The 12,862-nt window shown below is 40.2% G+C and overlaps 1 protein-coding gene across 1 annotated transcript; it reads left to right on the top strand.

Annotated features, from left to right (window-relative positions):
• Positions 1-10,444: 10,444 nt before the first annotated feature.
• Positions 10,445-12,538, top strand: LOC106589679 (oligodendrocyte transcription factor 3). Its single transcript, XM_014179930.2, has one exon. The coding sequence runs from the start codon at positions 10,867-10,869 to the stop codon at positions 11,611-11,613; it is 747 nt and encodes a 248-aa protein (XP_014035405.1). The 5' UTR covers positions 10,445-10,866; the 3' UTR covers positions 11,614-12,538.
• The last annotated feature ends 324 nt before the right edge of the window (positions 12,539-12,862 follow it).

Below are 12,862 nucleotides of genomic sequence, written 5' to 3'. Positions count from 1 at the left end.
CATACATTCAAACTCAGCCCTTTTGTTTTTATGTATTTTATTAGAGAAGCTGGTGTTGAATATATGTTTAGATTTACAATCTGATCAAACCAACAACAAAAATGACACATTTTGGGATCTTTTTGGTCTGTTTTTCAGGCTGTTGTCCATTTCTATTAGGAAGAAAAAGTGACAATATGAAAATGGTTGATTCTATTATTCAGCTTTTGATATTTTACATTTCAATTGTACTTCTAGTAACTTAGATCAGTTTTAGGATCTCTGATAGTGTGTGTGTTTATGTGTGTGTGTGTGTGTGTGTGTGTGTGTGTGTGTGTGTGTGTGTGTGTGTGTGTGTGTGTGTGTGTGTGTGTGTGTGTGTGTGTGTGTGTGTGTGTGTGCGCGTGCGTACATTTAACGCATGCGTACATGTATATATCTTTAGGAGTAAGCTGGTGAATAGAACCCACATGATTCCCAGTCATCGGCAAGGCATTCTGTCCGTGCCACTCTCACCCCATTAGTATGGAAATGAGGCTGGTGTGACAGGTGGCCTCACAACCAACACAATTAACTTTCTCCATAGCTGATGTGCTGACAAAACAGAGCGGGGCCAGGAGGAGCACAAAAACATAGGCCCTAAGAGAGAGCCACAGACAGACATGTCCCTTCCATTGCCTGGGCGGGCTAGAATGACTCTCATAATATCCCCAAATTATCCGTCTCTCACTGCTCCCCACCGTTACTGAAAGGAAAGATTTGCACCATTCATCCTTTTCTCTTCTAACCCGTATGTTCCATCATTTTGGGACATGGATAGCTTTCTACAACAACTGCCGCTATGGTCTGTGTGACAAGTTGTCTCTCTTGCTTAGCCACCTCTCGCTCTACACCCCCCCCCCCACGTGCGCACACGCATGCACACACACACATACACAATCCCTTTAAAGCTACTCTCAGAGGGATAATTTATATATGCAAATGATTTGTTTCTTTGAAAATTTCTCCTTACACAGAGAGGACGATTCTGCTTTGACAAGAAACGGCGACAAATGAGACTAATACCCCAAATTGCTGCATCTCCTATCACAGGCCTATTAGCTATTCATTTATGGGCGAAGATTCAAACAACCACAGCCATGAATGAATTGGTGTGGCTCAATTTGCTTTTGTCTTATTAATGTACAATTTTTTATGTGGACCATCTGAAAAGGAATTTGGGTATCCAGAAGAATATTCAAACTCATTACACTTGCCAAAAATGTCTCACTCCACAGCAGATGATGTAAAGAGTGTACGGGTTCTATTGAAGCACTGAAATAGTTTGGAAATGATAAGGAACTACTGTACTAAAAAAAATGCAATTTCATGCAAATAAAATAGAGAGAGTAATTATGTTGGAAATACACCACAGAACATTTGGGATAGTGCAGCATTTATTTCCAGATCTCCCACACAAGATAATTGCTTATTTTCTATAGATAAATAATATACTGATGTTACACTTTTTTCCAATCCAACTACAACTTAGTGATTGGCAAGAGGAGTCCCTATGATTGGTCAAAAGCATCTCAACTAGCTCTCAATGCGACAGTTATGCAGGTTGAGGCTGCGACTACCTCCTGTCTGCCTTGTGCATTAATTACCTCAATATTAGTTTAAACATGAAGTGAGCTGGGGGCCATACTGGTATCTGACGCAAAATAACGGCCTTTGACAAGTGAGTGCTAAGAAATAAAAAAAATGTTTTTTAAAAAGTGAGTGCTAAGGAGCTATGTTGTCTCAGTGGTGGGTCTGGTCTGGGCTCCCAGGGGACTGCTACAGGGTGAGCAGGGAGGTGAAGAGGAGAGAGTGAGAGGTGTGCTCTGTTTCATGTAAGGGTTCATTAATTCTAATGACTACATGACTGCCAGCTTATAGTCATCAGGGTAGTGTGGAAGGTACTCTTAATATGAATGATTGACAGGCCGGAGGCAAGGGTCACATGTTCTTTTTAGACACATCCCACAACCTTCCCAACACAATCTCTATCAGCTTTTGGAGCAGCAGCCTGACTAGATGATACTTTCATACTATTCCTACTCTTTATACTATGACTAGAGGAAAACTTTCAGTCATTAATTTCTGGTACATTTGTTGTGACAAAAGTTTCCATGTACATGTATGTACTGTACAGGGAGATTTGACTTAATTTGCTGTATTTACAGGAAGGATTTGTGTTTCTTTTCTTGTTCCTCTGCAGCCCTTTCTGTTGCTGCTGTTTGGTTGAGACATCCCCGCCTGCGAGTCTTGTGTTTGGGTACGATAAAAAGAAAGAAAGAGGGAACACAGAAAAAAAGACAGGAGAGCGCAGAAGGAGAGGAACGGCCAGCAACATTAAGTTTGTTCAGGAGTGACCCCCAGGCCTAACATCCAGCCTAGAGTAAAGAAAAAGACTGGGGATGAGAGTTTGACAGGCTTTATATCGCTATAAAATCATGGCTGCTCATAAATGCACATTTTCAATCAGTTTCTTTGGAGACAGTAAGGTGCTGCAAGTAAGCTCCTTGAGATGAGCGGGGTAGCTCGGTCATATTGTTTTAATACAATCTTCATGGCCACAAAATACTTACTCATTCTGTGAAAGAATGGTAAATCTTTGCAAAAAGCATAACTGCTCTTAAAGTTTAGTTAACTTCCTCAGAGTGATCACAATGTACTTTCTACTTGATAACACTGGACTTTCCTATTTGGTCAAATCTGAATTGTTACATTCTTTTGCACATGAGGGCAAAATCAAGAATGACAAGAAGCTATTCAAAATAGCTATGAACAGATGTAGAGTGAGTTCCCTCCCAGACTGTCTACAAGGGGTGTGCTAGTGGCCTGGAGAGGGATGGTAATGGTGACTGGGAGGAAGAAGTTCCCTTCCAACTGGAAAGCACTACATACCATCCCTGATGGGGATCTCTTAGCTGATAAAGACAATGTTTACCCACTGTGTTATTAGTAAATGATACTTCTCTGGGCTGTCTTGCCTGCAGAGCTATTGTGCCCTATGTGTTCTGTGGCTAAGTAGCAGTGTAGGCAGTTCGTTCCACCAATTTGGTGATTTTTAAGAAGCGTAATTTTGTAGGATGTCATAAAGAGCACATGTTCAACTTAATAAAAAACATGTTTTCCCAATTCAAGTGGTTAAATACAAATTTGACTATAGTAAGTGCCTATTAAGTGCCAAATAAAGTAACAGGGTTGATGATTTCATCTTAACAAAACCAACATTTGCACAACTATGGGACAAAACAGACAGGGTTGGCTTAGATTGTTGACAACATGTAAACTATATTTCGTCTCCAATGTTTATTGAAAACATAAATACATTTGCACAATGAGCACTCTCAAATACATTGTTACAGTTGTTGGATAGCTAGCTAGCGTATTTGAGCCATATCAGCATTGACATGAAATCAGTCTAAACACCTCAAAACAAGATATGGTATCAAGAACAAGATGACATTTCTGAAACTAGTCAATTATGATTAATTATGATACCATGATACATGCCTGTATTGATGTGTGTTATGATCCCACATAGTGTCATTTGGATGTAATATCCTAGGCATGTTAGTGCAGTATATTGAGATATGTGATTTACAAGTCAGAATAACATCCTCATTAAAATGACAATTGAACAAGTAAAGAGGTATGCTTAGATAACCGCTGCAGAACAAAATACACATATATATATATATTATTATTATTTTTTTATTTTTTTACATATAATTAGACATAATGATTACGACTCTAAATTGCATTAAAAAAAACAGTTTTAGGTGTTTGAAAAATGCAAAATTCTCCAACTTCCAGAGGAGTGCGGTCTCTAAAATAATGGGTGCATGACGCCCCTGCGCAAAAGGCACTCATTTCGTGGAACGACCCAGGCAATATATGGTGGTAGTGCTTCAAGATACAAGGAGGACTCTGGACGACCTGATCATTTTATTGCTTACGAGGGGCATTGATAAGGAACAAGCAGGGCCACCATGCTCTTCAGCAGTATGGGTGGGGAGGAGAACCCCTCCCTCTCCTCCATCTTTTACTGAAGACTGCAAGGTCATTTTGGTTCAAAATGCCTTTGGACAGGATCAAGGCTTTTTTTCAGCCTGTTTTTTGTCACAAACACACACATCTGCATTTTCAACTCCTTACCTCCCACTTTGTCGATATGTGCGAATGTGTAATTAATGAAACAACCCCTCTCAGATTGCCTCAGACAATGGACAGTGAGCTTTTCACCAGCCCCTGTTGGCGGCCAAAGCAAGGCCAGTCCCTATTCTCCTTACATGTAACCCCACTCTATCACAATGCACCCCTCCTCTGTCCAGCTTATCTGCCAAGCTTACATATTAATCTGTTCTCTCCTACTCCCTTCTTGGGGAGCCCCCATGCAAACCTTCATTTTCTGGTCATGTGCACCCATAGGAAGGGGGCGAACCAGACACAAAGTGACATAAAAAGCAGAATAGGGGCTGCCAGGCTGAAACTGAGCCTGAAAAGAGGCATGGGAGATGAACAATTGTCCCCAGTGAAAGGGACGGTTAAAAGAAGGCGCTGAGGGGCTGGTACAGCGATGGAGTCCAAGTCTCTAGTGAGCAAGCTCAACCTACCAGACAGACAGAGCCATGCTAAAGCTAAACCAGGGCCTGTGGGCCATCTGGCTGCTTGAGAGAAGGCACAGAACCACAACCAGGCAGGCATACCAGCACTCAACCACTATAAGGGAGGTTTTGAGGGTGTTTGTTCCTCCTGACACCTCTGACCTCACCAGTAATGCCACTCTATCATCCTACAACTCCAAAATCAACAGGTCATCACTTACATGTTTCAACATTAATGCCCATCCTATCAATGGATGGGAAAGATTGAGATGAGTGAGAACAGACTTGGACATACTATAGGCTTCCTCTTGTAAAAAATAATCTGCTACATGCATTTCCAATATTCTTTTTCAAAGCTCAAAATGTAATCATGAAGACATGACTTACTTGAGAGTTTTCAAAGTGTTTTCAACTAGATCAAGTGCTTGCTTCAATATTTCAACGCCTTTAAAAAGTAACAGTGCTAATGGCCTCGGTAGGGAGTTTTGATTGAGTGAGTATTAAGTGAGTTCCAGCTTTGTGAACTGAATACCCCTGAATGCCTCAAACAGCTTAAGAGAGTTTTGTTTCTGAACTTTTCAATTCAACAAAGAACATGAAAGAGCATATTTAGCACTGAAATGTAAATGTTCTTGTTTTGCCTAATTAATGTAAATGTCTTCTCAGAACAAAACAACTCTCCAAATATTAATTAGAACCTAAATATTCATGGTGAAGCTCCTTGTGAGCCATTTAATTAGGGAGCTTTTATTGTTTGATCGTAATGTTAATTAGATATTTCTAATTTGAAGATTTGTTTACTTGTCATATAACAGAATACAGAATCAAGGAACATAAAGTTTTATTGATATATCGTATTTAACTCAGCAACACCATGGTACAGTATCTGGATTGGAAAAGTCTTAAAGCTAGAATCCTAGGCAGAGCTACGGATGCAACAAAATAAAAATGAAAAGAAAAGCGATTTAATTACATTTGTCTTGTGCAACATTATCAAACCAACTCCTTCAACATTCAGCAAAACATTGACGACCTCCAAGACATGGCTCTGACCTTGACCCCTCGCTCAGACTTATAGTGGCAGGATGTTTCCCACCAGGGCTTTTCAATCCAGGGATGTTGAACTCATTCTGTCTGGTTTCAATGATGATGGTGGAGTACACTCACTTTACATGCTGACTATTGCTGATTCATTCCCATTTTACTACTGTTGGTCCTTCGTGGGTTATTGGGCCATTACTGGGCCGTGCTGGCCACCCTGGAGCAGCTGAAAACTGTGGTTTGTTGTGCTGCTAATTATATTGTCTCTGCTGAATAGATCCTCTTAAAGGACTTACGTGCTGAGACCAGGGAACCAAGGGTCTGTTCAGGAGTGTCCCAAAGTAACAGGCCGTTCAAATAGAAATATGTTGTGTAGAATAGACATGTAAACTAGAGTAAGGAATATTCAGTATGCTGCACACTCCTGAACGCGACCCTGAACTTGGTCATGTGTATATTCTGTGTTCAGGATGCATTGCTGAATAAAATTACTGTTTCAATCTGAATACATTCATTTTCAAATGGCCGCAAATGAATACAAAAAGCAGTTACATGGACTTTCATTAAAAGCTGTTGATCAGGTATTGTATCTGTTCTTCTGTTGTCTGTTCTGATTGATGAAACTTAAGAGTGAAACTTTATGAACAGAAGATAGTTGAAGCCTTTTTTATAACAGTAAGGTCCAAAGAATCTCAAAGACTCAAAGAAAACTATTTTTGTCCATGGTGTAACTCACTTCACCCACAGCGTGAGCAGTAAATCCAGGGCAGCTCAGTGTTGGTCATTGTGCCAGAGGATTGTGCTGGTCCTCAGACACCAACCTATTATCACAGATTACTGTGAAATAGACACAAATTACTTATTCTAAATTCGGAGACAGGCACATGTAAAAGTCCACTTTTTCGTGTACAGTACACTATTTTGTATACAGTGCATTTCAATCCAACCTAGACACTGTGGAGAGCTGGAGGGCTGTTCAACTTCCTCGACCATGCAGGCCTGACAATGTGGTCCATCAAGAGGTTTCATTCTGTCCACAATAAAAGTAGTTAATCCCATTTCTGGCCATGGTGACAGAAGCCCTGTTTATACCTGCCATTAACATGTGTCCTTAATCCAGATCTTGTCCTGTTCTTGTCCTGATCTTGATCTGATCTTGTCTGTTTACACTTATAAGATCAGATCACAATGCGTCTTTTAATTGTCTACACTTGTCTAAAATTGTGGGCTCAATCAGAATGTGGACAAGATCAAGACATGTTAGAACCAGGTATAAACGGGGCTTTAGAGAGCACAGCATCTAATCTCCTGCAACACAGGAAATGAAATGTGATGTGTGTTATATGTTGTTATGTGATGATGACACAATACTGCACTTTTTATATTCACAATTTATTGATCGGACAGAAGATTATTACGGATGATTTTGATCGGACAGAAGATATTTGAAAGTTGAAGAACAACTTTCAAGTATCTAGCATGAGCTGTATATGAACAGGTAAAACATATGGCTACACACAATGAAGCTTTTTCAGACAGCACTTGTTATGCCCAAAAACCAGACTCTTTTGAAGGAGTTGTTTTCTCTGCCAGCATTCTAAGCTGACCAACAGGGTTGTATGACTAAATGGCATCAGGTCTGTTTTGGGAGAAGCCGCCGAGAGCGTGGGGAAGAGAGAAAGCGTGGGATGGGGTGAATAATGAAAAAGCGGAGGGGCTTAAGAAATGAATTGAGGCACATTAGAGGCAACCTGCTGGGACTGTACCGCTAAGTAAGAGGGAATTTTTTTTTTTAAATCCTCAATTTAGGCCAATGTCCTGGTCCTTGGTGCAGGGTAAGCAGCGTGGGCCTAGTGCACTGGTGGGAGGGTGGGAGGGGCCTCACTCATTCTGCTGATTGGTGTTTCCCTCCCCTGGGGCAGTTGTGAGTAGGTGAGCCCTCCCTCCCACTCCACAGCCACACAAACCACCATGACACCTTCCTTTCACCTCCCTGCGCCTCGGAGCAGTTCCCTCTCCCCCCTGGCTCTCTCTCATTGAGACATTTCTCCACATTGCCTGGATTAGGAACACTTTCACTTAGATCTATGTGGTTGCCCCACAGACAAAGAAACACTTGGGGACAGGATTAGTAGGATTAAAAGGGATTCACATATGTCCAGTTCAAGCAATTGGTATTCAAAGCTTTAAACTTTCAAATGCCACCAAGAGAGAGCAAAGAAGTCCAGCGCTTTTCTTTGCATTGCAGCACCTTTATGAGGGATGGTTTCTTTTCTATTCCAACAATGACATGGTGGGGGATTTTATTGCTGTGGAACACCAAGTAGAATATGAGATTGAGTTTTTTTTGTGGCTGGCACTATTGGATGGATGATGCTTGTACCCCTCCAATTACTGTGCATTCAATTATTCCTCTCCTCCATGACAAAAGAGTATACCCTTTTGAAGATAGGAACTATCTAGTCTCAAGGTTTTCTTAAACTTCAGTAATATTGTTCCCAGTATCTCCCATGTGTCTTGTGATACTTCATCACAGAGTTGGTTCAATTTCTATTGAATTCTATCGAGTTAGTTTAGTTTCTATCTAGTTATCTTCTAGGTTTCAGTCATCCTTCAAATGGTTGTATACATTTGTGTCCAATATAATGCAGATGAAATGACTAATTAAGTGATAATGAGTGGTTTCTGTAAATGTGGTCATTTTCTGTACATTGGGACACACGTTTTCATCAACAAGTTCTATAGTTCTACATCAACATTTCTACAGGATAAGATTCACTGATGTGCATGCACTGCCATACATTCTGTTTCTAGGTTAAATGTATTTATTTTAAGGATGAACATTATTAACACAATTATAATATTATTCATGACTAGAGGATTGGTGGTGTTATTATTGTTATTATTATTATTATTATTATCATCATTATCATTATTACTTGTATTATTACTTTTATAATAATTAGCATTATTATGATGTTGAACATTTTCCTATATACTTTTTAAATATCTTATTCGTTAATGTTTCATGTTTTATGTATTGACTAAAGTTTATCACAATATTGCTGATACTCTCCACAAATTAAATGAGACTACTACAGTATAAGGATACATTATATTCGTTGAAAGTTATCTTATTAAAGGATTGGAATTCCTATGTAGGCTAATGTAAAATACATATTTAGAAAAGGTAAGTAAATAATCAGCGTATTAGCCTATAGCTAGGCCAATAAAAAGTTTCGAATTTTCTGTTTGAATTGAACAGATATTTCATTTAAACTATAAGCAATTCAAGGTTCAGAATGGTGGTATAACGCGCCATGAAGGCCTACCACATGTGCCACATGAGCAATATATTTAGGCCTAATGTAATATCATTAGACTATGCAGGCATAGCGTATAGGCCTACTAAAACCAACCACCGTAGGAAACCCGGGTTACGTTGCTACATTTGGGCAAATCATCTTCAAGCCTAACTTTGGTTTCCCTTCTGGAGGTGGTCGCATTTTACCCCCAAATTTAGTAAGGCACTTAATGAGATTTGTAGGGGTAAAAAGGCAGGCCTATTACGTCTGTATTTCTACACACCTTATGTAGCAACACGAATCACAACAGTAACAACAGGCTAATGACATAACATTGTTATTAATATAGACATAATAATAGTTGTTGTTGTGGTTGTTGTCATAATCAATTCAAAAAATATTTTCAACATAATACTAAATCCTCTATTTAATAAGCAATGACACAGTATATTTGTGTGAATCATTTGTATAACTAAATGAAAACCACATGTAGTTTGTGATTGGAAGTTGAGTAGCCTACCTACTATGTTGCAGTTGTGCATCAAGCGTCCTGGCCCATTCCATTTCCAGCTTGGCCTCTGATGGGGGAACTATTTTTTGGCTGTCATACATGGCCTATAATTGTGATGATATAATACATTAATATCAAATCGAAATGGAATGTTATGGCAGGTGTATACCTAGGGTGGAAGGTCACTTCACTTATAACAAATACAACCATGAGAGTCAGATAACATATAAGCAATGTTATGCGGATTCCTGCATGGCTGAGAATAGTGAGAGACGGAAGATTTGTCAAATCAGGTCAAACAGATGCATTTTCATACAGGATCTGAAAATGAATTCATGAACAAATAAAGTACATATTATAGCACGTTATAATGATAGCATAGCATGAATTAGTCTAATGTATGTACCGGGAACGTGTGACATAGGCTACCTTATTTGCTTTTATCAAATTCTAAATCAATATCTTATCCGTTTTCGCGAAGTCCCCTTGTTAACTGCTAATTACTGAAACGTCATGAGGCTGAATAGACTTAGAATCGATTTGCTTATCAGGCTATTAATGTGGTATTAGGGAATATATCATATTATGTTGCTCGTGAGCAAAAATCACGTCCGGTTGTGCGTCCGTCATTGACAGTCTATCCTAAACGGCAGCGAAACTCATCAATGTTATTCCTTCTCTCTCGACAGCACGACAAAGTTAGATTGTGCATATTGCAAATTAACATATTTTCTAGCGATTTAGAGAATATAGTAGTCGATCCCAAACACACAATCAATAAAACACGATGCATGACCAGGCTCCACCACATGTCAAGTTTTCCAGAATTTGAGTGCTACACAGTTTTAATAAAAGCATTTAAAAAAAATTGTATTACAAACAAAGTGAAGCTGATCAAACAATACTTTCAAACTAACCCGTTATTATTTCTAGAGAGTCGCAGAGAGTTTTCAAGTTGTCTTGGTTTCAGATGATCCAGGACTGAAGTGTTCCCCCCACGGTGGCATTACAATGAATAGGAATAGATGTCCCTTTGGTCAACGGGACAGTCAAAGGACACCGCCCTGTATAATAATGGGGACGTCATCCTAACAAGACCATTATGAAATGAATAGGAGGGCTCCTTTTGTTTCCCTTCGCTCAAGCAGCACTATAAATACTCCGAGCGCTCTTTTACCTCACCACAGAGCAAGAGGTGCACCCGCGAGATAAGATTACTCGCAGCTATCCGGCCAACAAGCCCACTGTGTCGACTCCTTCGTTGTTACCTACACCTCCTTCCCAAAAAGAGGACGGATCTCAAACGACAGAATCAGGTGATCGAGTGTGACTTAAAAACAGGGCAGAGATAGAGAGGGAAGCAGCGACCTCCTACCCAAACCGAGCTAATAAAATGCATTCTGACTCCAGCTCGAGCAGATCTTCCTCACCAGACATGGATGGGATGTATCTCAGAGACCACCTCAATTCAGTGTCCTCGACGCAGAACGAACTCCTCCAGAAGATGACGAGCGAGCACCTTTCCAGGCACGGGGAAAAGTCACCTGGCGGGAGCAAGTACAAACTCAAGAAGCAAGTGACCGAGCAAGAGATTCAGCATCTGAGGCTGAAAATCAACGGACGGGAGCGCAAGAGGATGCATGACTTGAACCTGGCGATGGACGGACTCCGGGAAGTCATGCCTTATGCACACGGTCCGTCCGTGAGAAAGCTGTCGAAAATTGCCACTCTCCTGCTCGCCAGAAACTACATCCTGATGCTCAACAGCTCACTTGACGAGATGAAAAGGCTGGTTGGAGAAATCTACGGTGGACATCATTCTACGTTCCACTGCGGGACAGTGAGCGGGCACTCTGGCAACCCAGCGCATCAGGTGCATCCGTTGCTCGGGAGCGCGCTGTCCTCGTCCACATCCTCCACCCTCACCACCACTTTACCGGGACTAACCTCCATCCGAGCACCTCATTCCCTAATGAAGAGTGCCCCTGCACCCCCGCTTCAACTCGGCAGCGGTTTCCAGCACTGGTCAGGTTTACCTTGCCCGTGCCCCATATGCCAAGTACCTCCACCCCCTCATATTCCTATCAGTTCAGCGGGACTGACGAGACTTACAAGTGAAAACAAGGACGTGATGAAGTAATGTGGGACATCCGATACAGAATGGTGTCAACGTGTACAGTAAATTGTGAATTGGACATGAAGAATTGACCTCAATGCATGCATTGTTTGTCTGTTTATTTGTTTTTGCGTATGAGATCCCCTAAATATTCTCCTTGTAACAAAGACCCTGTGAAAATACTTTTTTCATGGTAAAACTTTTGCCGGTTATTTGGTGTCACCAGAGATGCATTCACACAGTGTACATATGTTTCTTTATAAAAAACAGCAACTTCTAAAACATTAAGCCGGAGATGTCTGAATGTAACCTTACGTTTCTAAAACATTAAGCCGGAGATGTCTGAATGTAACCTTACGTTTCTAAAACATTAAGCCGGAGATGTCTGAATGTAACCTTACGTTTCTAAAACATTAAGCCGGAGATGTCTGAATGTAACCTTACGTTTCTAAAACATTAAGCCGGAGATGTCTGAATGTAACCTTACGTTTCGAGCACTGAAGGTGGTCCTAGGACAACATACCTGCTGATCTGAAAGGGCGAAGAAAGTTGCATGCAGATTTAATATTTTGGTTTTTTACATCATTTGTGAAAGTGAAGAATGTCCTTTCCTTGTAACAAGGATGGTGAAATCGCATTCTACAGTGTATGAACATTGTATTATTATATATTTAGTTCGAAAAAGGTTGACATTATATGGATCTTGATTACTCCATAGAATTCTGAAAATGCTTTTAGCTTTGTGGCGTTATTCTGTGTCCATTTGTATGTAGAACTTCTTTAGCATGGCGACAGAACAACTAAAGCATGATTGTTTTGCTGGAAATAATTTGTTATGCCCAGAGACCTTGCGTCTTTATTTTTGTACATTCTTGATGATTGATGAAATATTTATTATTGCCCAGTGTTCCTGGATGAAATTTCAATAAAACTGATATAATGAACCATATATGCTGCATTGTCTGTCCATGTATGCCATAATGTATCTAATATGGCCTCAATTAAGGACATTTATTCCGGTGGATTATTTATTCATAGATTAAAGCCATTTCTAAATATACGTTTGGTCTAGTAGCCTAATATGGATGCCTTGAGTGATTGGAATCATGCAGTCTGCCAATAATGCCTGTATTTTAATGTCACTTTTGAATGAATATGTAGACCGTGTCCTAACATATCTATAGACTGTATACAACGTTTGTATACAGTCCACATAAGAGGTAGGCCTAATGATTCCTCAATGTAGGATACTTGCTAACTTGTATTTGTTTCT

The sequence above is a fragment of the Salmo salar genome, chromosome ssa28 (assembly GCF_905237065.1).
Source record: "Salmo salar chromosome ssa28, Ssal_v3.1, whole genome shotgun sequence".
In the NCBI taxonomy this organism is placed as follows: domain Eukaryota; kingdom Metazoa; phylum Chordata; class Actinopteri; order Salmoniformes; family Salmonidae; genus Salmo; species Salmo salar.
The sequence above is the reverse complement of the archived record's forward strand: the minus strand, read 5'-3'. Positions and strand labels throughout refer to the sequence as shown.

Bases quoted from the DNA above. Each gene is read 5' to 3' on its own strand.
- LOC106589679 (XM_014179930.2), top strand. From the start codon at position 10,867: ATGCATTCTGACTCCAGCTCGAGCAGATCTTCCTCACCAGACATGGAT.